Consider the following 27,628-nt stretch of genomic DNA (forward strand, 5'->3'; position numbering starts at 1 on the left):
TGGGGAATAATTATTTTCAACTCTAAGAGCTATAAAAAATATTGATTTCATCTTTTCTGACGACTATGGGATCTGGCCTACTTAGCTTTGTAAATCAGATTGGTTAATAAAACCAAGACTTTATATCCAATCTCATTTCTGATCATTTTAATAACAACGTATGTTCAAGCGCCTTATGCGGGGAAGCTTTCTTGAAATTAGAGTTTTCTGGCAAAACAAAACAAAACAAAACAAAACAAAACAAACAAACAAACAAACAATGAGCAAACACCATGGGATAATCAAGTACAAACTGATGACTAATAAAAAAAGAAAAGATGCTAACTGGTTTTTCTTGACACCAAATCAGCAGTCAACAGCATGACTGGGAGGTTGAAAATGTTACAAAATAATAATTATAGGTTCCTATTTTACCACCATCTTCTTAACTTTGCATTCAAACCTCTAACTTTCTTTTCCAATTTTTAAAAGTAACAGCTAGCACTGACAGGCACTAACCATGGGCAGGCTCTGTCCTCAGCGCTTTACGTATATTATTTCTGCTCTTTGCATCAACGATGATGTATATTATCATCCCCAACGTGGGATTTTCTCAAAGAATCTACCTGAATTTGCCAAAGAACACAGGGCAAGTAGGGATTCAATTCTCTCTTACCCCAATAACTGGAGTTTGTTCTGATGACCAAACTACCCTCTCACGAAATATACAACCGGGCTCTGTGCCTTGGTCTATCCCCTTTCTCCTTGTTCCCCGTTTCTAAATATAACGCCTTCCCCAGGGTTCGAACTCAGTCACCCTTCAAGTCCTGGCCACCAGTTGCCTTCCCAGACACTCCAAGCAGGGTTAAGGACAGGTCCTTTTGAGCTTCCGAAATAGCCTAAATATACTTCTATCAGCATACCTAATAGATTTTAAAATTACTAGCTGTTGATTTACCTGCCCTTTTTAACGGGCTAGTTTTCTCCTGGTAAAGAAACTAACTATTGGTCCCCCAGGTGATTAGCTTCAGAAGGTAATTTTTGTAAGTCAGATAATTGCAAACGAATTATTTTGAAGTACGTCTTTATATTGAGTGTTGTCAGGAATTGGGTTTTCAAGTGTAATGAGTGTAATTGATTATAAGAGTGCTTCCTTGGAGATGATGATGCAGTAGCTGTCATCTCTGCTTGCAATGCCTGCCAACTGGGAGGATTTAAATATTGAAGGCAGCTGAATGAACTGTGAAAGGCTACTTTTAAAATATGGAAGAGGCATTGGCTCCCTCTATAGCTCAGGGTACAACATCTGTTCTGAAATGATAAGGGCCCAATGATGCCTTAGACGCACCATAAATACAAACCCTCTGCCCTACCCGAAATGAGCAGCCATTTGAATGGGATTCTGTAGATGAGTCACAGTGGCTGGCCTTTGAATCACTCCAACTCCGAGTGAGGTCTCTTCTCTCCTACACTAGAAGCAGCCCCAGATGTATGAGGGACCAAGATTGCTCCATCATGCTCCGCCCCGTCACCCACTCTTCCCACTTGTGCAGACACTGGGTGGATAAAAGTAGGTGACATTGTGTTTGGGGATAAAACTCTCCTTGCCTGCAGTGAGGGTCATTCAGGCCTGGTGAGTGCTGGCGACAAGTGCAAGGCCTCGACTGAATGAACTCCCATGCTTCCTTTGAAAGAAACTTTGTAGTAATGTCCCCTCCCCCCAGGAGACCGTGAGCTTTGACAACAAGCATGTCTATTACTCATCTCTGCACCCTTGGCATGGAGCACGGAGCACAGAGCCTGGTACACAGTAGGCACTTGATAAATGTTAGCGAAAAATGACTGCTGTCAAAGGCTTGCCTCCACGAGTCCACTGGAAGTGGACCCCTTGCTGACCACTGAGTGTCATCCATGTCCGTGTCCCCCCCTGGAATCAGGCATCACAGTCTCAAAGCCTTTACTACGGGCATGCATCCTCACCTGTGCTACCCAGTATGAGTGTGTCATATGTGCTGATCATGTAGTACATGCTCTGTAAACATGAGTGTGTGTACGGACAAATGAATTTCAGCCTTCATGAAACATGGAGTTCAGTCTTTTTTTGTGTACTGTACCAAAAGTCATGACTTTTCTAATCTGAATTTTGATGATGTTTGCTCCAGCAAGTTGCTGTGTACCTGCAAGTTACCTTCATCTCAGAATATCAGTCTGAGTAACGAATGAAGAGAAAATGTGAACACAAAAGGAAGATAAAAATGCATGTAAGGAAATACAGCTCCTTCTGTCACGGCATAACGGCTGAGGTGGCTATTGGCCAGGCTTTGCTTAGATAAACAAAAGAATAAGGCCTAATAATTGTGCCTGCGATATGAAATGAGAATGACAAGATGGTCGAGCAGAAACCAAGAAATGACAACATCTATCTTCTGCAGAAACTCCACACCACGAAAAGGAGTTTCATCATGTAGCGCAAAGGCCGCGCTGTGAGGCATCATCTACCGCACACTGAGTTTTAGAAATACTAACGATTACAAGAGGGTAAGGTGCTAACATTCAGCCATTTGAATCTATAGCCTGAGATTCGGTTTCATCTGCAACACCTGCAAATCAGGGGTGACGATGCCCTGTTCTATGAGGGGGCGCTGAGTGGTCCTGACGGGTCTCCTGGAAGATTCGCCAACAGCGTGTTACCTTTGGGCACCTTGGCCCTCCATCGCTCCCGATTGACGTGCACCACCTCAGTCCAAGTGGCTTTAAAACTCTTGTAGTCAACAGGGATGACGGAATTGTTGATCGGGGCGTTTCCTTCTGAGCCGGCGCTCTTGACACCCGATCGCTTTGCTTCCGTCGAACTGATACTGTTCAAACTAGAGGACACAAAAAAAATGACACCAGAAAGGAGGGTTAGTGTCTGGACAATGTATGCCCAAGCACAAGCCCAAACAAGAAGGGGTTAGCACTCATCAGTTACGGCCACAAAATTCCTGGGTCCTAAGGTTTGTAATTCTTATTTTCCATATGTGACAGGTGGGAAATTCTGTATTTCCAGCAGGAAAAAAAATCACCATTTCTGTCTCCCGAGTATTAATATTCCCCATATTTCTTCTTTGTTGATTGGTATCCTCTTCTTCAATATGACTAGAATCCCCTACGTGAATTTTCTGTCTTCGACTTTCTGAAATTAATTAATTTGAACCCGGGCTTCAACCTGGTTCCACAGTCATCCACCTGCTTCCACACTGCCCACTATTCCAAGTTACCTGCCCTTCAGTCCTCTTTCTCTGCAGCCCTGCCCCCCTTTTACTCAGGTGCCTCTGATCCCGGGATCCCCAAGGCCAGGCTAAGGTGATTCTTTATGTTCCTTGGGGAAGGTAGAGAGGCAAGACAGGTTGAAGACCAGTCATGCAAGAGATCTTTTTTTAATATCAATATTACTTTATGCTTTAAAGATGGGTGACTTTGCCAATTTAGAAAATGCCATCTTTCTGGGTAACTTTAAAGAAAAGTTATCACACATTCCAGGTGGCTAAAGCAGTGACTAGCATAAATGCAAAGCCACGGAATAACACCTACGGCTGACGGATAAGCAGAGTACGTTTCAGCCCAGCGTTTGCAGAGCCATGGGCTGTGGGACTCAGGCAGCGGCTCTGGTCCTTATTAGCAGCCTTGCTGGGTCCATCGCCCGGCACGTCCCTGGGGTCCCACTGTCCTAACATTGCTCTCGCCTTCTCTTCTCTCTACTTACTCCTTCTCTTGCTTTTCTCTTCTTTTCCCTATTCGTTCCATTTCTCCCCTCTCTCCTTTATGATGAAGCCCAAGGTTTTGCACGGATGAGGAGGAGAGGTGTAGTGTAGAGTAACCATCAGCAGTACTACAAATCAAGACTGTGAGCTTCGCTGTAGCTGGCACTGCTTCTGTGCTGGACCTTGTTATAAGGGCTTTACATAGATTGAAATTTTCATTTAATCTTCTTCACAATCTATATGTTTTATAATCCACATTTTCTCAGAGAGGGAAACTGAGGCAACTTGCCCAAGATGGCATAGCCAATAAGTAATGGGATCAGGATGTTTAACCTTGCCATGAGCAAAGGCACCAAATGAGAAAATGGGCATGTGGGGTATGGGGAGCCTATACTGGGTACCTGCTAGTCATGATTTAGACCTTGGTCACCCCTTATAGGCCATCCCGGAGAGTATAAATAATATAACTTCAATTCCTCTGAGAAAAGTAAGAGGCAGACATCTCTCTTACAAGAAGAAGATAGAGCAAACATCATTATGAAATACCACCTCCATCCCTTCCAAAAGATGAATTCTATTCTCATGGAGGCCAACCTGATCTCCAGCCTTAGAGCTTCTCCACTGACCTTGAACGCCTCTGTCCAGTCCCAGCAGTTTGGGAAGTTTCATCAATTAACGGACTCACAATCTTCTCAGTCATGTCCGTGAGCACGGTGAAGGTGGGCTCCACGATGAAATCAATAAAACCTGCAGAGGAATAGCAACACTTCAGAGAAAGCACACGCTAACTTGGGCCCTTCCATACTTCGCCATGGAAACTGATGAGTCTTATCTTTTAAAATTCATCTACATAGGGGCTCCAGATCAAATTAGGAGAGGGTAGGTTAGTTTTATTTATTTAATATATTCCTCGATTTGAATATCATGAGTCCGCTCCATTTCTCCTACACAATTTTCCTATGACTTTTTAGTAGATAGTTCAATAAAGTGCTTAAAAAACACTTCCACTATGCAACAAATTCAGCATCCACTATGCAACAAACGCTATGATAGGCATTGCATAAACGACTAAGATGTATGACATAAACTGCCTGTTCTTAGGAATTTACAGGAGAGATGAAATGAGCACACACAATAAAATGACTCCTAGAGTACATGGAGAGGGCCAAAGGCAAACCCAAATAAAGGTCCCTGGCAAGGTAAGGGAGGGAGGATATTGCCCCTCCCACTAACAGGGCTGCAAACAGCTTTATGGACCTTGCAGGGTTTGAGCTGAGCCCTAAGGCTATTCACTCTCAGGAAAGTGGGTAAAATAAGCAAAGTGACAAGGATGGGGAAAGTGTCTGAGGAATGACTAGGGCTTAGGGATTCTTCTGGAGTCCAGTAGAAAAAAGCCTGGGAAGGGCATCAGCTCAGGGAGGGAAGCTAAGTATTGGGCTTCAGGGATGGAACTTAGATGGACACTAGAAGCCCCTTGAGATCTTTGAGCAGCATCAAAGTAAGATTTTTAAATATTTTGTTAGGGAAATTAATCTGGCAAGACAGACAGGAAGGGAGAAAGGCAGGAGGGGCTGAGGCTGGGAAAATCATTTTAGAAGTTGCGGTAGCTCAGAGGAAAGGTAAGGAAGGCAGGATCCAGTGCTACTGGGAGTCGAAACGCAATAGAGGCGCAGATGGGGCACAGCAAGAAGCGGTGCTGTGTGTCTAAGTGGGATCTGTCAGAGACGTCCAACAGCAAGGCAGAACATCAACAGGGACGACGGGGGAGCACGTGGCTGGGGAGAAAGGCGATGGGGCTCAGTCTCAGATCTGCTGAGCTTGAGGTACAGGAGGACACATCTGAATGGGGGAGGGCAAACAGAGTTGAAAGGAACAGAGCTGGAAACTGGGAGAGGGAACGGTACCTTATCTCGCCATGCTGGGGAGATACCTGATGTTGGGCTAGAGTGACTGTCTCAACAGCTCGAAAATATCCGAGTATTCTGTGACACGTCAGGAGAAAATATATGATCTGGTGGTAATTCATTATGCAGCCGTGTGAAAATTGGAAGGAAATGAAATACCAATCAAAGGAAATGCTACCAGCATTTGGAAATTACGAATGCTTTTTTGGTTTTCACAATGGCTGAGGTGGAGGTGATACTGGCATTTAATGCCTGGTAGTGAAGAATGCTACAAGCCCAATAATGTAATTGGCAAAACAAGAATTGTCCCAATCAAATATCAATAGCATCCTGATAAGGAAACACTGATAGCCAAATTTGAATTGTAGTTAATTGCAGTATAATTTTAAGCTGAAACTGAAGCATTTGATGACACTATTTTCACCTTTTTTTCTTATAAGTTAAACTCAACATGTCCAAACCAGAACTAACTCACCAGCTTTCCTCCAGCCCTAAAAATTGCCCAACAGCGCATCCATTTAATCTAGATTGCGGCCTTTACTTTAGTTTTGTATACAGCCAGATTCTTAATATCTTGTGTGCCATCTCTCTCCTGGACAGTCTCTGTACTACCTTATCTCCGATGGTCATCATCTCTTTCCTGTAATCCTACAGGATTACAGGAAACCAGCTGGTCTCCTTGCCTCTAGCCTTACACGAAACTCTCCAATTCATCCTCCATGGTACAGACAGAGAAATCTTTCTAAGACAGGCACTGGCAAACTGTTTCTATAAAGGACCACATAGTAAATATTTTAGGTTTTGTGGGCCATATCACAATTCCTCATCTCTGCCACTGTAGTTCAAAAGCAGCCATCAACAATATACAAATGAATGAACATAGCTGTGTTGTAATAAAACTTTATTTACAAGACCAAGCAGTAGGCCAGATTTAGTCCATAGGCTATAGTTTGCTGACTCTTATTCTAAAACATCAATTCATATATAGATTCTAGCCTTACTTAAAATTCTTTAGATATGCCCTCATTTCCTAAAGGAAAGTATAAAGCACATACTATTCTTAATGCAATATGTAATAAGGAACTGATTTTTTTTTTCCAAACATGTCCCTCACTCCATTCTACTCCTTACCCATTCTGCCAGCCATATGGAACTGTTTGTAATTCCCTGACTATACTTGATTGTTTTACATTTCCCTGCTTAATATATGCTAATCCCTTGTCTGAAATGCCCTTCCAGCCATCCCTAACATACCTCTAACACATATCACCATTTACCTAGCCGCTGCTTACTTATCTCACAGGACTCAACTCAAATATCACCCCTCAACAAGTCTTTCTGGGTCTAACAGTTCATATGCTCTGTCTGTACCTAATTATACCAGGTATAAAATTCTACCTTAGCATCTAAAAAATTTTGTTTCATAACATCTTGACCACCACCCAATCAATACTGGTTCAACGTCTTTGAGAGCAAATGCCAGGTATACTTTGTCTTTGTTTTTTTTTTTTTTTTAATAATGTCTATTACAGTGCCTAGCAGTGTCCTACATCTAACAGGGGCTTAATAGATTATTACGGAAAAAATGAGTAAGTGCTCAAAACACAAGTAGAAAAAAAATGTTGAATTGATTTGTTGAATGATTTCAGACTCTTCTAAGGTGGAGAGCACTGATGATATTTAATTTACTTATGATACTAGTACTCTCACAGCTGAGGATTTTTGTAATATATATATTATGGTGTAAAAGTTATTAGCAGTGTAAGTTATCTTTACCAAAAAAATAGAGATACTAAACAGTTTTTAAGGAAGAAGGAAGGAAGGAAGGAAGGGAGGGAGGGAGGGAGGGAGGTCAAACACCAAAAAAGAAAGAAGGAAGGAAGGAAGGAAGGAAGGAAGGAAGGAAGGAAGGAAGGAAGGAAGGAAGGAAGGAAGGAAGGAAGAAAACATTTTTAAAGAGCCGTTCCTGGATGTAGGGTCATTCAGGAAGTGGGGCTGTTCCGCAAATGGCTACAGGAAGCAGCATTGAGGAAAAATGCGATGGAGACTTCCAATATCGCACGCAGAACGAATCGGCTGAAATAGAATGGGCTTCCTGCCACTGATTCTTGTCATTGCCTTGGAAAGTCAAGGCCTTTTTTTCTCTTGGCAGAAAATGCTAAAGACAGCGGAGTGTCCCTGTCTAATCTTCCCATGAACCAGCCACATTCTAAGGAGAAGGATGGAGAGAGTGGCTCCATCAACCCCTCAAGCCAAAACCAGGAGCACAACACAGCACAATAGAGCCTGGTTCCAAGCCAGAGAATCACTGGGAGCACTGGAGCTTACTTCCAGACACACCCCTCTGGTTTTGCCTTCCATCCAAAGGGTTGGCAAACACGTACCTACTTGGGACTGGGCAACCATGGTCGACTTTCGGTCACATAGAGGAGAAAAAGGCAGCCCCAGCTCTGCTTCTCTGTCACCCTAGAAAAACAGGAGATGAGAGTAAATTAAGAATACTAGGCTGAGCCACTCAGATTTTATTTAGCAACTTTAGCTGCCACAAAGGCCACTGGCCTTTATTTTAATTATCATAATTACATCACACAATAAGTCCTTATGGGGCCTGTGTCGTTGCATAAAGGACACCGGGAGGCTGAAGCCCTCTGGGGTACAATCATTCCAGCCAACTGCAGAGGCACGTGCTGTTGTATAGAAAGCCTCATTAGGCAGCAACAGGTCCCCTGAGGAAAGAAAGGAAAACAGTGTATCCTGTGGCCTATAGACAACACTGCAATCAGAAGGCCTGTGTGTTCTCCAGTGTCTGGCATTGACCTGTGGCCTTTCTTGAGCCAATGAACGCTTCCCAGCTGTAGGCTGTGTTCAAGGCACAAATTCAAAGTGGCTCAATTTGAATTTCTTCTGCTTCTGCTACCTGAAACCATATACTGGAGAAAGTGCTTTTGGGTTCTTAACTGCAGGGCTCAGATCGTAATGAAAAGTGGACCAAACAAGAAGCAGAGTAGTAAATAACTGCTTGCGTATGTTGAGTTAGATAATAATGAAACAGGATTCTCTGGCCAGTGTATTCTCAAACTCACCAAAGAGTGTGGCTATAATAAGCAAGTGCTGTGCAAAGTCTAAATAATGAAGACGGTTTTCAAAAATCTGAACTAGAAGCTGAACACTTCGGTCACACACCCAGAGGAAAGGAAACATACGTGATGTTTCTTAACAGCAGTGACGCTTCGCTGATTCGTTTAATGAAGAAAGAATCCGCTAACGTTAATGGTGACTGACTTGGGCTTGACCTTGGCCTTTCCCCTACTAGCTGTGTGACCATGGGAAGTTTATTTTCTCTTTCTACATTTCAGTTTGATGATCTCTGTGAAAATGTGGGATAATGATCTCTACCTGATCAAGTTATGAGGAGGATTAAATGAGAAAATGCATGTAAGTAAATAGAAATAACTATGATTATTTCCCAATTGGTGTCTCTAATATTTAAGACAAGATGTAGAAACATTTAGTGAATTTGTTACATTGAATACACTGATTATAATACATGTCAACAATAAATTTATAGTAAATAAAGAGTAACATCAACCATGCTCAAAAACCAAGCCGGGTTCAAAAACCAAATGCTTTTACTTTCCAAGGTGGGTACCAAAGAGAAAAGATGAGAGTTCGCACACACATCTAACATCTATGGAAAGGAAAGAAAAGGAGTAGGCGCCTGAGGAAGCTGACCCGTGGGGTCACAGTGTGCCCTGGAGACACTTAAGGGTCTCAGGAACAGTCCTGAAGCGGGTTGGCTCCTTCTGCACCCTTCTTGGTACAGACACCCCATGGGGCATAATGGCTCCTCCGCTTCTGAGCATGCCTTGCTGAGGGCTGCTCCATCCCTCAAGGGGTGTGATCAAAATGATTTACGCCTGAGCTATTTCCACTTGAGCAAGATGAAGAGAGGAAAGAATATAACGTAAGTTGTGGTTGTGCGGATGGGGTGGTGGGACAGCTCAGCCAAAACAAATAAAACCCACTCTTATTCCCCACCAAGCGGGGATACAGTTGTTTTACTGGTATATTTTCATGGGGTTGGTTGAGAAGAGGTGAGCACTAACCTCTTGACTATTAAGATGTAAGCATTAATGTGGATTTTATTACTGAAAAAGTAATATTAAACAACTTCCTATCCCATGGACTTGCATATACCCACAGCTACATATCACGTGCAGCCTTTGGATTTAATTGAGCTGAGTACAGTCAAATATTAAAAGCCTATTTTAAAATAGTGGTCATTGAATTCCCTTTTGAGGATATACACATTTATGAATTATAAAGAAAATGTGCAGAAATTATGAAAAAATGTACTTCTACAGGTGACGCCGATATATTTTGAATCCATAACTACTGGCCCTTGTCTCATTATTCATACAGTTTCCTCTTTACTAAAAAGGTCAATATTTTCAACCATGATAGATCAAATTTTGAAAAATAATATATAAAATACCTAAATGACATAATTAATAAGGTAAATGTATGGTGTCCTTTAAATACTATACTATGTAAGTTGGAAATATATCTACTTTTCAAGAGCTATGAACATTCACAAACATTGATTATACAGTAGGTGACAAATGAATTTCACAGTAACATCCAAACGATGAAAAAATTATTTGACCAAATTTCAACAAACCACAAACTAATTACAAAACTAGAAAGCAAAGGAACCTATTACCGGAAAATTATATAAACAAACACCTCCACCTGAAGCAACTCTTGGGTAAAAGAAAATCTACACCAAAATTAAAGAATATTTGGAAAAGAATGATTATGAACACACTGAACATCAAAATCTCTGAGATTCATGACAAGAAAAAGACAAACTCTTAGTCTTATATTTTCTAATATTAAACAGCTAGAATAAAAGTAAATGAATTGAGCATCCAACTCAGGGAGTTAGCAAAATAACAAAATAAACTCAAGCAGAAGAAATGAATTAATAAGAATGAAAACACCAATTAAGGCACTATAAAATAAAAAACAAACAATAAAATAATAAAACAATTTCATAGATAAGAGAAAAAAACACTAATATATGAAATGAGAAATAAAAATGGAAAAATAACCACAGACAGAGGAACTTAAAGGAAATGCAGGAGGAGTTTGCAAAATACAAAAGTATACTGCAATACAATGGAGATGAACTTGAAGACTTTTACAACATGTATTTACCAAAAAGACAAACTTGTACCTCTTTAAGTCACTATTTCATTGAAAAACACCCTGGGGCAGTGGCTTGGGTTTGTAAAATACGGTTATAAAACTAAAGATGTAACTAACTTTTTTAGCAAAGCATAGAAGGGCCGGTATTGGCATTGAAGCTATGCCCTTATTTTGAAATATAACCCAACTTCCAAATGTAATTTTTCCAAAGACTCTACAGTCCCATTGAGATTTCCCATTCGAACTGTCTGATTTAAAATCTATAGTTAAGAGCTGAGGCAAAATTTCTCCTACATGGCTTACTTACAATGGCTTATGACATCTGGGTTAAAATAGTAAATCAACAAAAATAATTCACTGAATCATAATTACCAAAAAACATTCCAGTCCGGGGAGCTAACATTCCATTCCCAATACGCCAGGAATTCAACATGGTTCTTTTCACTTTGCCTCTAGAACATTTACATTCAATTTGAGCAAATGTGTATGCAAATGAGGTTCCCTTTATGGGAAAAAAATGTTCACATATTTAAGTAATTTCTCATAGTCACTCTCTCACAATGAAAAAGAAAACATCATTTCAATACCTCCAACTTATGAGTTAGCTACGATCTGCCTTTGGCTGCAGATGACATACTCTTACCTGTAGGAGTGTTACTGCAAAAGCATATGATAAGGGGAATGAATATTTGGAGAAAATGTTCTCATTAATATTCAAAAACTAGCTTCTGGAAAAAATAGCTCAAAATTAGCCCTCAATTAAGGATGAATTTGCAGAGTCATTCTTGTATATACAATAGAGCCACACCCATACAGCCCTAGTTCCTCACACACCATTGGGTTCCCCTTGGGAATTACACTGTGAGGCCAAGCAATGACTTTGCAAGGATGAAATAGCCATGTACTGAATAAGGTATGTCAATGTAAGAACATTCAAACCTGTAGAGAATTTATTTGAGCCAAACAGAGGAAGCAAGGTCCCAACTGACTGCGAAAAATGGTTCCTAGAATAGCAGTTTGCAGCTCCTTCTATGCATTTTGAACTAAGGAAGGTTACATGAAGGTGGAGAAAAGCAAGGTGGGGATTATGTGCTCTCTTGAAAGTTGAGAGGTCTGAAAAGAGGCATTTCAGAGGTATGTTAACCTAGATGCACAGAAACAATGGACGGGGCTTACTTAAAGCGAAGATAAAATTTCACTAAAGAAGTTTTATGCCTGGGACATGACTACCCACCATGACCTGCCTAGTTAGGGACTTATGATCAGATCACCCTGTGAGATTACTTTCCATAGAACCCCTTTTGCATCCACAGGTACCTGTTGGTGTATTCACATAACAGTTTAAGGGGGCTTGTGTATATGCATGTGTTGATATGTACTACGGATGAAAGAAATGTAGAATATTTAAAGACTCTGGATGTTCTTGTAGAGGACACAGCCCTGTGTCTTAGACTGAAGTAACTTTGAATGTAATGGAAGAGTAGCTTCTAGTGGTTTCCTGACTCCACGCTGCCACATCCGGCATTGGGACTTCACAATGTGGCTTGCCAGTTTGAAAGAAACAACCCAACCAGTTATAACAGAAACGTGAGTTAAAGATTAACATCTTGATCCCACAGGGCAATGCCAAAGTTGCCATCATTGGGTCAACCCATTAGAACAATAAATAAAAGCGCTCCTCAGATGACATTTTGACAAAAGACTGCCACAAGGAAATGGTTTTCCTTTTTAACTGGAAGTTCATAGGATAGAACCACCATAATGTTCTGAGAATCGGAAATTAAGTAAAACTCAAGCATTACATGACCAGAAGGCAGAAACAAAAAGCTGGGAACCCTCTCTCTCCAAAGATAATTATTATAATCTCAGTAGTTCTTATCATAGCATTGTTGAAACATAAAATTCAGAAAATGTACAGCGATGACAGCCCTGAGGGGAAGCATGACCACAAGGTACCTGTCTAAAGAATTCCTCCAGGAGTGACATGGTCCAGCGATGATGGAGATCCCATGCTTTTGCTGGATGGCTAATGTCTGCTGTGTGCAACATCAGGGATAATGCTTTTGGCTTCTCAATTCTGTAAACGCAAAGGACCCAAATGTATGATGACCAAACTTTTGGAACTTCAATAAGGGTTTTTAAAAAGCATTCATTTTTTTAATCTCATCTAAAACCCCACTTCAGCTGACCTGGGGACAAAGCATCATTTTATCCTACACCTGGGATATTCATCAGCTTGGTCTCCATGCTTATTGAGCTGGACACCTCCAAAACTACTCAAAACTATTTCTGGAATGACTGCATCATTCAGAAAGATAGCAAGAACCAAGAGTCACTCGCTGACTTTCATGTGTGGCCTCTGCATGGAGCAGATCTTTGATAATTTAGTTTCCCACAGGGAAATATTTTAAATTCCAATTAGAGCAAATTGTTACTGGCCCTATTCTTTATTTCAACCCTGAAGAGAATCTATTTGTACAAGTTTCATGCTCTCTCCTCTAAATACCCGCAGTTTATGAGACCGTTCAATAAAGTTCTCTGAAGAAGGCACGCTTTCCAAGTGCAATGATGTGGACAAGTACTAGCTCAAACACCTATGAAAACACAGGATGTGGCAGGCACACTCACGCTTCTGGCTGCTGCAGAGCAGTTTTCATCGCTTTGATTTGTTGGAAATGACAGGACATATCGGTGGCCATCACCATCTCAATTACCAAGGTCCGAAATTCCCTTTCGGGGGGACACCCATGGAGAAAAAAGGATGAAAATAAATGGAAAGTAAAAATTAGTTCAGTTTTTGCCACTTCTAATCAAAATCAGGTAATTAGTTATGGTATTTCTAATCTAACTTGAGCCTTTTAGACGGGCTTTTTTAATGAAGAGTTAATGAAGGTTAAGGATTAAGAAAATCATTTATGAGGAATATAACACGTAGAATGAAAATATCATTTGGAAAATTAACTCGGGAAAAATTCTAACGAAGGTGAAAGTGTAGTAAAGCATTCCTTTCTCAACTGAATTTAAAGTTTTAGAAAAAAATTAATTTGAAAATAATCTGAGGCAGACCGATAATCCATACTACACTTTGGATATAGGTGTTTCAACTCTAAAACCGACCATCTCCAACAACCTCACTGCGATAGAATTACATGGAATTAACTGTTTCCAGATAAGCTGCACAAGTCAATGAGTCTAACCAGTTAACTAGGCTTAAGCTTTTGAAAACACTACCACAGTCTGATACGGAACATTTCCACCACCCTCCAACCCCTTTGCAGTTCAACCCAACTTCAAACCAACTGGCCCCAGGCAGCTTTTGATATGCTTTATGTCTCTAGATCATTTGCATTTTCTAGTTTTATTATACACACACACACACACACACACACACACACACGCACGCACACACATAACTAAAAAATGCAAATAATCTAGAGACATAAAGCAGACATATGTGTATGCAGATATATGTAGGTACACACATATAGCGCTAAGTGGTATTCTGTTGTGTGAGTACCCAATTATCCATTCAACAGCTAATGAACATTTGGGTTATTAGATTCTAGTTTGGAGCTCTTAGGAGTAAAGCTGTGATGATTATTCATATACAAGTCTGTGTGTGCATAGGTGTTTCGTACCTCTCGGGTAAATACCTAGGATTAGAATGGTAGGTTTATAAGATAACTCAGTGTTTAGAAGAACTGTGAAAGATTGTTCAAAGTGGTTGTTTCACTTTACATTTTCATCATCAGTGTATGAAAGTTTGTTTTTCTATATGTTTGTCTTCTCTACTACCGCCAGTCTTTAATTTCAGCCATTCTAAGGAATGCATATGAAGGAAATCTCCTTGTGGTTTCAATTTGTATTTCTTTTATAACTAATGATATCAGGCAACTTTTCATCTATTTATAGGGCATTTGTATAACCTTTTTCAGGGAGATGTCTGTTTAGAACCTTTCACTTTTTAAAAGTGGGTGATTTGTCTTATTATTGAATTATAAAAGTACTTTATATATTCTAGATACAGATCCTGTGTAAGATACACATGCAGTGAATAATTTTTCCCACTTCTTGGCTTGCCTTTTTCTTTTTTACCCTGTCTTAACAAAGAGCAAAAGATTTTAACTTTGATAAAGTATAATTTATCAATTTTTTTTAATGTTTCATGCTTTTTGGATCCTATCTGAGAAAACTCCACCTACTCCAAAGACTGCTTTATTTTCTTCCAGAAGTCTTACTATTTTAAGCTATTACATTTGGGTCTATAATCAGTTTTGAATTAACTTTTGAGTATGGTATGAGGTAAGTGTCAAAGTTATTTTTTTTTTCTATACGGATATCCATTTGTTCCACACAATTTGTTCAATAGACTTTTATTTCCCCACTGAACTACGTTGGCCCCTTTGTCATATATCAATGATGAATCAATTTATGAACTCTCAATTCTGTTCCATGGATCTATATATCTGTCCTTTCACTAAAAAAACACTGTTTTGATTACTGTAGCTTTATAGTATGTTTTGACATCAGGTAGTGTGGATTTTTTTAACTTTGTTCTTATTTAAGATTGTCTTGTTTGCATTACTATATAAAGCTTAGAATAACCTTCCAATTTCAACATGATTCTGCTGGAATTTTGATCGAGGTTTTGCTGAATCTATAGATATTTGGGAAGACTTGCCATCTTTACAATACTGAGCATTCCACTACATGACAACAGTACAGCTCTCAATTCACTTAGGTCTTCTTTAATCAGCAATGTTCTGTAGTCTTTTGGTGAAAAAGAGTTATACTTGTTTTTTAAAGTTACTACAAGGTATTGCATATTTTTGTTGCTATTGTAAAATACTTTTTATTTCATTTTCTAGTAGTTTGCTGTTCGTCTATATACAGTTGACTCTTGAACAATGCAAGGGTTAGGAGCACCACCACCCCCTCCCAACAATGTAAAATCTGCATATTACTTTTGACTCTGCAAAAACTTAACTACTAATAGCCTACAGTTGACCAGAAGTCTTACCAATAACATAGTCAAGTAACACATTTTATATATATGTATTATATACTCAATTCTTATAATGAAGTAAACTAAAGAAAATGTTATTAAGAAAATAAGGAAAATACATTTACAGTATTTATTGAAAAAAGTACATGTAAGTGGACCTACACAGTTTAAACCCACATTATTCAAAGGTCAACTGTATATATATTTGTACATTAACCTTATATTCTGTAACCTTGTAAGATTTGTTATCAGTTCTAGCAGCTTCTTTACAGATTCTTAGGATAGTCTACTTAGGTAATCCAGTCATTGGCTAATATAGACATCTTACAGTATTGATGAGATAAGATCAGGTATTGTCTTGTTCCCAATCTTGGGAAAAAGCTTTCAGTTTTTCACTAAAACATGACATTAGACCGTGGCTTCTCACAGGGTTCTTTTATCAAGTTGAGGTCATTCTCTTCTGTTTCTAGTTTGCTGAGAATTTTTATCATGAATGAGTGTCGAATTTTGTCAAATGCTTTTTATGCATCTATTGAAATGACCATATGCTTTCTGGGGTTTTTTTTGTTTTTTTTTTGTTTGTTTGTTTGTTTGTTTGTTTTAATATAAATGCTGAACTAAACTTGCATTCCTGGGATAAATCCTATGTATTAGATTTCCCCAGAGAAACAGAAACAATTGGATATACACATATATAGAAAGAGATTTATTATAAATTTATTATAGTAGTTTACTTCTACCTAAAGAACTTTATCATTTTTCATAATGCAGCTCTGTTAGTGATAAAGTTCTGTGTTTTTCCATTATTTGAAAATAATGTTATGACATCTTCATTATTTAAGAATATTTTCACAGGATGTAGCATTTTGTATCAACATTTTTTTCTTTTAGCACTTTAAAGGTGTTATTCCATTGTCTTCTGTCCTCCATGACTTCTGATGAAAAACCTACTGTAATTCAAATTATTCCCCTGAATATAATGTGTCATTTTTCTCTAATTTTATCTTTGACTCTTGGTAGTTTGACTAAGTGTGTAGGTGTGTTTTTCTTTGAATTTGTCCTGTTTTACGTTTGCTGAGCTTCTTTAATCTATAAATATATATCTTTCACCATATTTGGTAAGTTTCCAACTATTATTTCTTCAAATATTTCTTTTGCCCCATTCTCTCTGTCTTCTCTTTCTGAGACTCCAACTGTCCTTATGTTTGACCACCTGAAATTGTCTCACAGGTTCCTAAGCTGCTCATTTTTAAAAATCTTTTTCTCCTACTTCTTCAAATTGGATAATACTGATTGATATTTTCTGAACTGATTATCCTGTCTTCTTCAACGTGCTACTAAGCCAATGCAGTAAATTTTCAATTTAAATATTTTTCAGTTCTAAAATTTTTATTTGTTCTTGTTTATAGTTTGATTTCACTGCTTAAATTTTACTGCATTTTATTACAAGCATATTTTCCTCTATTGACACCACTTCAAAACTTGTCTGATTTTGTTCCTTCTCTAGAGCCCTCAAATCATTGGTGGTTGTCTGTGTTCGTTTGTATTTTGTCTATAGTTTATAGTTGTTATTTGCAAGAGGATTGGTTTATTAGCAGCTAATCTGGCTTATTGAAAGTGGAATTCCATATTATTCCACTTCGAAATAAGGTAAATACCTGGTAAAACATTAATTTACAAAGGTCCTAAAGAGTCAAATGCACTTATGTGTCCAACAGAATATGTTGGATATTAAAACTGTTTTCCCTCAAAGACACAGAATACTAACATGTTATCTTTCAGTTAATGGATTTCTTCAAAGCAGCATACTTCATCTCTCCTCACAGTTCCTTTCCTGGCCTCCAGATCTCTCCCTTGTCTCATACTTACCTCCAGTCATCCTTTGAGAGGTTGATCAAAATATTCATTTCTTCATCCTCTTGAAGAAGCCGATAAGCTGCACTTAAATGGTGATTTTCCAATACAGACCTATCATTGTACAGAATAGCTGGGTCGGACCTGAACAGGAAGCCAAGCGAAGTAATTTAGGATGTTAAATGGTTGAGATTTTTCAGGTAACTCTCTCAAGCTAGAAGGTATCATCTCTTTTTCCTGTGTTTAGCCATTATCTTTACCTCCATGCCATTCATATTAACCAAAAAGCGAAAACACTGCAAATTATCAATCGATATATGTAGGGCATTTTAATATCACTATGTAGAGGTAAAATATGTGATATCTAACCACAGAACTCTCTGAAAACTTTTTAAATCAGATCTCAATTATCTGTACTAGTTGCAAAGGTAATTTTTCTTTAAATTTGGGTCAAATCAAACTTCCTTATATTTTCTGGAACAATTTAATTTTTACTCAATAAAAGAATTTATTTTAGTTATAATTCTCTGAACACATGCCGCCTGGCAAGTACAGTTTGCAAGTTCCTCTGGTAGTATCTTAATCTTAAACTTTTGCCATATAGAAGCAATACATGGAAAATTGAGAGTAAAGAATATAAAAATTACGTGACAATTGTTAGTCACTTTCACAAAGACCATTCCACAGCTGAATGACACCAAACACAAAGCTGTATACCATTTCAATATGCTTAATTTAGTGAAATCCTAAATTATTACATCTTATTTGTTTTTCATCAAGGAAGATGAGTCCCAGGGATGTAAAGTGAGTCTCAGGGATGTAAAGAGCCCCATGGTGGCTAAGTGTCAGGGCTGGAATGGGGGTGAGATCGCCTGACAGCTGGGCCGTGCCTCCCCAAGATAACTTCTGTTTGTCATTGGCCAAATTTTGGAATTTGTCTAGCATGCTTTTAAAGTGTTAGACTTAACATACCATCAAAAAACAAAGAACTTGGTCGCAGACTTAGTTTTCTGAATGGGGAGCACACAGACTAAGATGCTTTAAAGCTCTGTTAAAGAAGGCCAGTGTTTATATTTCATGGTAAACCAAGCCTCACTGAAACCCACTCCTATGGTGAGAGCACAAAACATGCAAATTTTGAGGTGAAAGATCTGATCTAATACCTGTTAGCCAAGTAAGGCACCAATTTGTGTATTGTGTGACATTAAGCCATTTTCAAATTCCTGTAATTAAGCCATTTCCTCTGCATGGCGATGGGGTTCTGATGTTGGTGTCTAGCCAAGATCCATGAACAGTTGGCCCCCCACTTCTCTTCCTCAGTGGGTGCTGTTCACCGCCGTCTCTGTCCTCAGAGCCAAAGATCCACTCGCGGTTATCCACTCCACAAAGCTGCTCTGTGGAACTCCCTGTGTTTAAGGACCTTGCAACAGAACTACAAAAGGCTGTTTTGCAGCCGCTGAGACTACGCTCTGTGAGGAGGGAGGAGGCAGTAAATGAAGAGAATGGCTTCCATCCTTTTGTCAGCTTTCATTCTATTGAACTTCCCCTTCTGAACACAGATCGGACGATATCATCTTCTTTTGTGTCCGCCATAATTAAGTGTTGGGTTCATTAAATACATGTGGATTGATTTATGAACACGAACCGATCTGAAGTGTGCACCTGCTTTTTCAAGTGAAATCAGCGAGTATTTATTTAGTGCTAAACTCTCGCCTCTCTCCACTGTATGCTTTCTCTTTGCCTCCCCACCTCTCCCCAAACACTAGCTTCTTTTGGTTCCGATGTCAAAGCCCAGTTAACCCTGAGAGAATCTGTCAGATTCTCTCCAGTTCCACATCATTGTCTTAAGAGAAAATAAGTTCTTAGTGCAGGAGAGGGCAGGCAAGGTTTCATCTTAAATGGAAATAACCATTGGTACTGCTCGCCTGGAATTCTGTGCTGAGAGGAATATTAACATCTGCAGCTAGTAAGAAAAAGTACCAAACTGATTGGAGCTGTCTGCTACAGTCCAGAGGTTCAGAGTAGAGCACTTGGACCCATAATTAATACCCTTCCCGCAGAAGTCGGCATTTACCTGTGCAATTCATGAGGGAGGGTGCATAGGTAGCCCACGGTGAAAGTGGCCTACATGAGACAACCTAGCTCCTTAAGCCCTGTGCCAGGGAGGGATGCAAACACTGAGCAAAACACAGATGAATCAGGGAGAAGGACAAGAGCATCGCCAGAATCCCAGAGATCAGAGGGTAAGAAGGCTCGGTTATTGTTTATGTCAACAGAAACACTCCAATCTTTGCCCATCCTCACCTCTACATAAACCGTTCCATCTCCATTAAAAATAGGTAGAGTACGCATAGTATATACATAAATAACAAATAGCTAGCGTTAGTATAGGAAAAAAAAACTTCCAGATTAGATGTGAATAAAATATGAGAATTAGGAGCAGATGGCTTCTTGATCGAAGCTGACCAGGCTGATCTTTTGTTTAAAAGTTCATTTTTTTCAGAAACTCAAAATAAAGCAAACATGCAAGAGAAAGGTGACTACACTCTTCCAGCTTATAAAACTCTACCCCTGCCCCCTCTTGCCTCTTCTCCAAACACTTCAACGTCCTCACCGGGTCTGAATGTGGAAATTGTTGGTGGTTCCGGTGTGCTCATAGTCATGGATGGCAGCTGAGAAGATTATAGCAAAAATCTCCAGCTCCGTCAGCCAGTTCTGAAAGGGAGATTACAGAGCAATCAGATCATCTGTCTCTTCGTCAAAGTCTTCAGCTTGCTGACAACACACCCACATTTCTGCCTTTCCACCCTGCAGCTGCCAAGCTATCTCCAAACACATGTTTTCTGACAGACAGAAATAGGGTTTTTTTCTTCTGTGAGGACACTAGGGGACATGTGATTTGAAAACAGCATGCCCAGCAAGGTGGAAACATCTAAAGAGGAGTTTTATTTTTCTCAAGGAAGCAAAAAATAATGAACATGCAGACTTTAAAAGACTCACTGCATCCTCTCTCAAATTCCAAATAAAGTTCCTAGTTAGATACTGAAAATATATATATAAATTTTTAATACAATAGCATAAGAACCAAGAGTAACAGAAAACCTAATGCCTATCTGCCAGAAGGTGGACAGGTAGAGGCAGATGGAAAGATAACACCTGGCCTTCCTCCCTATGCATGCTAACGTTGGAAGAGACCTGTCCCCGCCCACACCACCAAAACTGGCTGTGGTTCAATGGTCCTCAAAGTGTGTTGCCTGGACCAGTAGAGTTGGCACCACCTGGAAGCTTGTTAGAACTGCAAATCCCACCCAATCCCATTGAAACAGAGACTCTGGGTTGTGGTCCACCAACCTGTGTTTCCCCAAGCCGCCCAGATAATTCTGATGCATGCCAGAGTGCGAGAACAGCTGTGTTTGAAGCTTTCTTAACTTACTTCCATTTCAGAGACTCTGTGAATTCACTGATGCCTCTCGTCCCTCTGTAAACCACTCTACTCGATGCCCACATGCTAGAACACCCATGGCTGTTCGCTTGCCCTTCGGTGCCCTCTACTCACTTTGGTTACTAGTTGAACTGATGCTTACAAGTTTCAGTGTGGTTTATTACAAACACTGTTTTGACAAACTGCACTTATCCTAATTACATATGATATAAACAAATAAAATATGAACACAAAAATGGAATTATGTCCACAGAACCCAAGTTTAATGCCTTAAAGCAATCACTACAAGAACTGCTGTCAAAATAGCTGTGACAACTGTGAAAGAGTAGAAAACAATTATAAAAATATAGATAGAGTCTGCACTCGGTTTGCTTCATGAGTACCTTTAAGTTTCTATGACACCCTGAAGAAATGAAACTAGAAATCTTAGATGTGCAGGGTTAATACTAGACAAATATGAGTACCCAGGTCAGCAGAATTCAGAAAGCAGCCTGGGGTCTGAATTAAAGATTAGTAAATAAAATACATTTATTAGACTTAAGTCAACACAAAATGATTTTTAAATGAACAGATCAATTTTTAATAATTCTCACTTTAATTTTTTTTTCCATTTAACTACTAATTTTGGGTTTCATCTAAGAAATTTCCTGAGAATTATTACTTGAGGATGGCTAAGGGAAAAAGAAATAAACAAACTACATACAACCCATGAAAAAGAGACTTCATAGTTAGGGAAAAAAATAAGCATAGTAATAACTCGGAGTGGGGGAAGGGGGAAACTATGCTTTAGAATATGATTTCTAGCAAAATCCAGCATGAAATGTCAAGAAATTTTTTGGCATCCTTCATAATATGCCACGGAAATATAAATTGATGTACTAGGACCAGAAAGACATAAAGCGAAAACAGACTAAGATGGAAAACAAACAAAATTAAATGGAAAAGAGATGGGTAAAATAAGTAAAAATTAGAAGAAAAATGAAGCTGCAAAACCCATCCTGCACGTAGCGAGGGGCCTCCCCCTCAGGGCTAACACTTGGGGAGCTCACTCGTGTCAGGCCTGTTTACACATAAAAACTTGCGCAAAACACGCAACTCCCCATTTTACAGATGAAGAAACTGAGGCTGGCGAGGTTCAGTAACTTAACCAAGGTTTGACAAGCCACACGACATCACTCCTGAGTTCCTACTCATAATCTCTAAGTCTTATTTCCTTTGAGTCACTGTTCATGTGTTTACTCAATTTTGTGTAAAACGATATAGGTATAATTTTATAGTACACATTTTCCTTGATATTTTCCATACATATTTTTTTCCATTTTAGCAATGCCTTTCTTTTCTTCCCCAACACCCTGTCCCCACCCACCACCCATCTGCCCTGATACCCACTACCCACTCTCTTCTCCAAGCTCAGTCAAAGTTAATTTAACATTTTAAAATAAGATTGTGAATGAGAGACAGCATACCATCTAAACGAATCTGAATCACAGAGCATCAGCCCCACCAGCAGAAGGTGTCTAAAAAACTACATAATTACAGTTCTCATGTTACAAATACCAGCGTAAATTCCTCCCTTACCCAAAATACTAACAAAATCCTATCTTAGGTATAACCCACTCCTAACATACACCAAAACAACAAATGATTATAAACAAACCTACAACAACAACAAAAGTAAAACCATCACCTTTAACACTCATTGTAACACCCTGGCTTTCAACAACCCCTGTGGATGCTTAGAATCAGTTTTGCTGTTTGGGGATAAGGGAAGAGAGAGATGGTATCTGACAAAAGGAGGAGGAGGCAGGGAAGGGAAGGATAATGAGGAGGAAAGGAGGGTGGGAAGGAGGGAGGGAGGGAGAGAGGAAGGGAAATAGCTTCACGCATGAGGGACATTTAAGAAGGGCCTTGAAGACTGGACGGAGCAGAAGATGGAAGTGGGAATGTTCAGAAGAACGATCGATGAGCAAGTCCCAGTGGCGAAAGCTGACTCGCTGCGAGAAAGGACTTGATTCCCGGCGGCGGAGTGGGCGTCGGGGCTCATTAGGGCCCTGTTATCTCAGGCATTAAAAGCCAGGTGAGGAACATAAACCAGATTCAACAGGCAGTGAAATTTACAGGCGAGGGGGTACTATGGTTAGCACACCACGGAGAGGGAGAAATCAGAGCCGTGTTTTGGGATAAGAGAATCTTTACAGGATGTATAGGCGGTGAGGAGGTAGACTCCCCATGGCTTAGCGATTAACTGAATGAGCGGAGCAGACAGAGGCTGCCATCAAGGAGAACGATGAATTAAAGATGACCCCAACACTCCTAGCCTGAGTGGCAGAAACAGTGGGGGTGGTATTAGGTGACATCATTAACAGGAACAGAGAAAGTGGGAAAAGCTATTTTGAGGGAAATTGGGCTTCATATTCTAATACAGCTCATATTTCCTTGCTTTTTCCAAGTTAATTACTATGAACCCACATGGTTTTATGACAACCCATAAGAAGTCAGAAATTTAAGTCCCACATGAATATTATTCCAGATTTATCAAACTGTGACAGACTCTGTCGGTATTTTACTACAAAATATGAGTGTCACAACTAATTCAATGACAGGGAGGCCTTGACAACCAGTAATGGTGGCCTTGTGTGTGACAGAAGGTGCAAGCCATGCGTATGTATATGCACAGGGGCAGACGGGGAAAGGGGAGGCAGTGGAAACTGAAGGCAAAAGGCATGGCAACTTCCCGCTGCTAAAGAAAATATTAGAAAATTGAGACTGTGACATGTGACCAACAGAGTTTCTTTAGCGATCTGTTCCCACCCCTATATTAGTTTTCTATTGCTGTCTTAACAAATCATGACAAACTTAAGGCTTAAAGGTCCACTCCTGGAAAAAAAAAAAATTTAAATCATTTCTTCAATTTAATTTATTTATTTATTTATTTATTTATTTTTTTAAAAAGATCCCCTCCCATTTATTGGTGCACAATTGTGGAATTCAAAAGGCATCACGGTGTGGCTGGACCTCACAAGGCTGAAATCAAGGCGCATTCCTTTCTGAAGCTCTGTGGGAAAAGTCTGTTTCCAGGTACTTTCAAGGCATTAGTAGATTCATTTCCTTCACACGCTTTCCACTTGACACCCTCCACGTTCAAGTTAGCAATGGCTGATCGCACCCTCCTCTCACGTCTACATACTTCTTGTCTGTTAAGTGCTCAAGTGATTATATTAGGCCCACTTGGAGAATCCAGGATAATCTCCCTATTTTAAGGTTCTCTGATTAGTAACCTTCATTGTATCCGCCAAGTCCCTTTTGCCATATAACGTAGCATGTTAACGAGTATGAAACCAGAAGGCAACGGTCATGCAGGTCAGAACTCTGCTGACTACAAACCCTAATAAAATTATTCAGCACTCTTCCACCAGGAGGCCACTTAGCTGTCCTCGGTGTTTCCCTTACAAATATGATGACGTCATATCCGATCAAAAGAACAAGAGACACAGTTTCTCTCTTCTAAAAAACAAAAAAAGAAGAGAAGAGAAAAATGAATGGCACCTCGCCCAACAAAATCAATGAAGGGGCCAAGGTCACCTTTGGAGTTTGGGCTCTTGACCTAAATCAAAAGCAGACTGGAGTTCAGAGTCTGATTCCTAGCTATGCAATCAACAACTCTTCAATCTAATTCTGTTCAAGGATTGTTCTCTTACGAGTGAGCAAAATAAATCTGAAGAGATTGAAGCATCTTCTAGGCATCCAAGTTAAGCAATAATGAGTAATAAAAACAGATCGCAGTAAGTTGATGTTGAGGCCCAGACATCACTTTGTCAATGGGATGTTTTGATTCTCTACGTGTCTTACAGTTTATAAAACTAAAATGATTTAAAGCATGCTCCCCCTCTCGGTTTGTAATGAAAGGTTAGAGTCACAATATGTTCTCCATTCATCAGAATGCTCCCCACTGTTTTTGTAAGCTTGCGATGAAAGCAGTTTGTTTTCAGCTGCATTTCCAAGACAGAGTGGGCGGGAAGTAGTTTCTATATTTAAGAATTATTCTGCATATGGCCTGAATTGATAATGAAAATTCAATGGCAAATGAGCTCACTTAAGAACAGTATGCAGTACATAATGATCATTGGCTGCTACGATATGACATTTATGTTCATGACAACTTGCAAGAGCGTAAATGCTTGGGAGCTTTTCTTCAGGGCTAAAAAAGACTGTGTATGATTCACCTTCACATCTCCATAGTACGCTATATACAGTAAGCACTAACTAAATACATGTTGAATAGATGAGTCCGAAGTACATTTTCACATCTATTTTGATCCTCATTACAATGTTCTGAAGTATCACATGAGGCCACTGAGGTGTAAGACTATCGTGGCTCCTTTTTGGCCACTGGCATCACAGAAGCATGGCTATATATTGAAACACATGGCCCTAGAGGTCAGACCTGGGACCACACCCTGGCTCAGCTTCTACATTTGTTTACTAGGGCTGGTGTAACAAAAGGCCATAGACGAGGCAGCTGAAATAACAGAAACTTCTTTTCTCACAGTTCTAGAGGCTACAAGTGCAAGATCAAGGTTCTGGCAGGGTGAGTTTGTGCTGAGAACTCCCTTCCCAGCTTGCAGACGGCCGCCTTCTTGCTGTGTCCTCACATGGTCTTCCTCTGTGCATGTGCGTGTCTGTGCCCTCATCTCCTCTTCTTATAAGGACACCGGTCATATTGGATTAGGGCCCAACCGTAAAAGGACCTCATTTTACCATAATTACCTCTTTAAAGGCCCTGTCTCCAAATACTGTCACATTCTGAGGCACTGGGATTTAGGACGCGACATGTGAATTATATTCTTTCATGACAGACACTTTATGACAAGGCAATCTTAACTCTGATAATGAATTTCCTCCTATGTTTCTACTGAATTTGTGTCATTTTCTCGTTGGTTGATTTATTTATATAATCTGGATCTTAGTCCTTGCTCTCTCTATATTTTCCTCAAGTACTTCATTATGATGATGTTTTTTATCCTACAGTTTTAATTTTAATATAGTCAAATTAATCAATATTTTGTTACATAACTTTTGTGTTTTGAGGCTTACTTAAGAAAGAATTTCTTTTTTCAAGGTTATAAACATATTCTCCTATTTTTTCTATTATGATCGAATTTTTATTTTTATACTCACATCTTTAATTATTTCATCTGATATTTGATGAACAATTGGAGGTAGGACAAAAACATCATGTTTTCCAAATGAACAACTATCCCCAAAACATTTTTCGAACCGAGCGATTTTCCCTGTACTGTTGTCGTCTGTAGACATGTCCTCACCTTTCCCCCTGCAATTCTTTCTCCATTATACTCTAGTCCGTGTTCCATCCTTCCCAGACCACTGGGACTGTTCATGTCAAGGGCACCAAAGGCTTCCACGTTGCCTAAGGCAGTGATTACTTACTTCTCTGTCTTCATCGTACTTGACTTTTTGTCACGCCCCACACGATTTACCATTCTCGTTTGAAGCACTGTCTTTCTCTGGCTTCCATGTCTCCATACTCCTTTTTAGTTACTACTGCTGGCTCTAATTCTTTGCCTTCATTTTAAACTTTGGACTGCTCCAGGAGTCACTGCAGAGCGCCACCGCCTCCTTCTCCAGCCACATGCTCTCTTTAGGTATTCTCATCCGGTTCCGTGTCTGATGTGATATTGATATGCCCATTGCCTGATCCACGTGCCTACCCCTGATCTATTTCCAGAACTCTACACTCATTTCATTTTCTTCCAGCCTAACATCTCCACATTGATGTCGGATAGGGATCTTAAACTCAATATGTCTAACTCAAAACTTTCGATCTCCCTTCCCCCAAGGTCTGCTTTGCCACCAGGCTCTCTCATCGACCCTGTTTATCAAACCAAAAATCTAAGATGTACTCTTGATTCCCTTCTTTAAGGTTCCAAATTCTATTTACCACCCAATTCTTTGAATGCTACTTCAGAAACAGAACTTGTTGTCCCTATATCCCAGCGATGTCCTTCCTAGTTCAGACTACTACCATCTCTCCAATAGACTTCTACAGCTCTCCTGTGTAAAGGCTGCCTCAAGATCTATTCTCCACCAGAATACTTTCCTAACCTTTATCAGGTTCGTCGCTCTCCTGTCTAAGCTCTTTGGTGGCCTCGCACTGCACTTAGAACAAAATCGGAACTTATTACCCGGGCCTACAAAGCCACATTGAGCCTGGCTCCTGCCTTCTTCTCCGACCTTATGCTGTACCACTGTCCCCCCATGTGCTTTTGCCACCACGCTCACTTTATTTCTGTTCCGTGAATGCAACAAAGCTGCTCTCTCACAAGGGACTTTGTACTAATCCTTCACTAACTCTGCTGGCATACTCTTCTTCAGTTCTGAGCCTTAGCCTAAAATCACAACCATCTTAGATTAAATCTTACCTCTGGAAAGAGGCTTCTTCTGACTACCTGACAGAACTCCCAGTTTTCCT

At 39.8% G+C, this 27,628-nt stretch overlaps 1 protein-coding gene across 6 annotated transcripts in view; it reads right to left on the bottom strand.

The window, feature by feature from the left end:
* The window catches only part of PDE1C (phosphodiesterase 1C), a 411,511-nt gene that overhangs the window by 55,737 nt on the left and 328,146 nt on the right, over window positions 1–27,628 (bottom strand). For all 6 annotated transcript variants that reach the window (XM_015589544.2, XM_006912049.3, XM_025046880.1 and 3 more), the window contains 7 exons: window positions 20,311–20,411; window positions 17,712–17,840; window positions 13,466–13,567; window positions 12,794–12,914; window positions 8,011–8,092; window positions 4,349–4,469; window positions 2,671–2,846 (listed from right to left, as the gene is read on the bottom strand). In XM_015589544.2, coding sequence (XP_015445030.1) covers window positions 2,671–2,846; window positions 4,349–4,469; window positions 8,011–8,092; window positions 12,794–12,914; window positions 13,466–13,567; window positions 17,712–17,840; window positions 20,311–20,411 — 832 coding nt within the window. The remainder of the gene's footprint in view (window positions 1–2,670; window positions 2,847–4,348; window positions 4,470–8,010; window positions 8,093–12,793; window positions 12,915–13,465; window positions 13,568–17,711; window positions 17,841–20,310; window positions 20,412–27,628) is intronic.

The sequence above is a fragment of the Pteropus alecto genome, unplaced genomic scaffold (genome assembly GCF_000325575.1).
Source record: "Pteropus alecto unplaced genomic scaffold, ASM32557v1 scaffold21, whole genome shotgun sequence".
Classification (NCBI taxonomy): domain Eukaryota; kingdom Metazoa; phylum Chordata; class Mammalia; order Chiroptera; family Pteropodidae; genus Pteropus; species Pteropus alecto.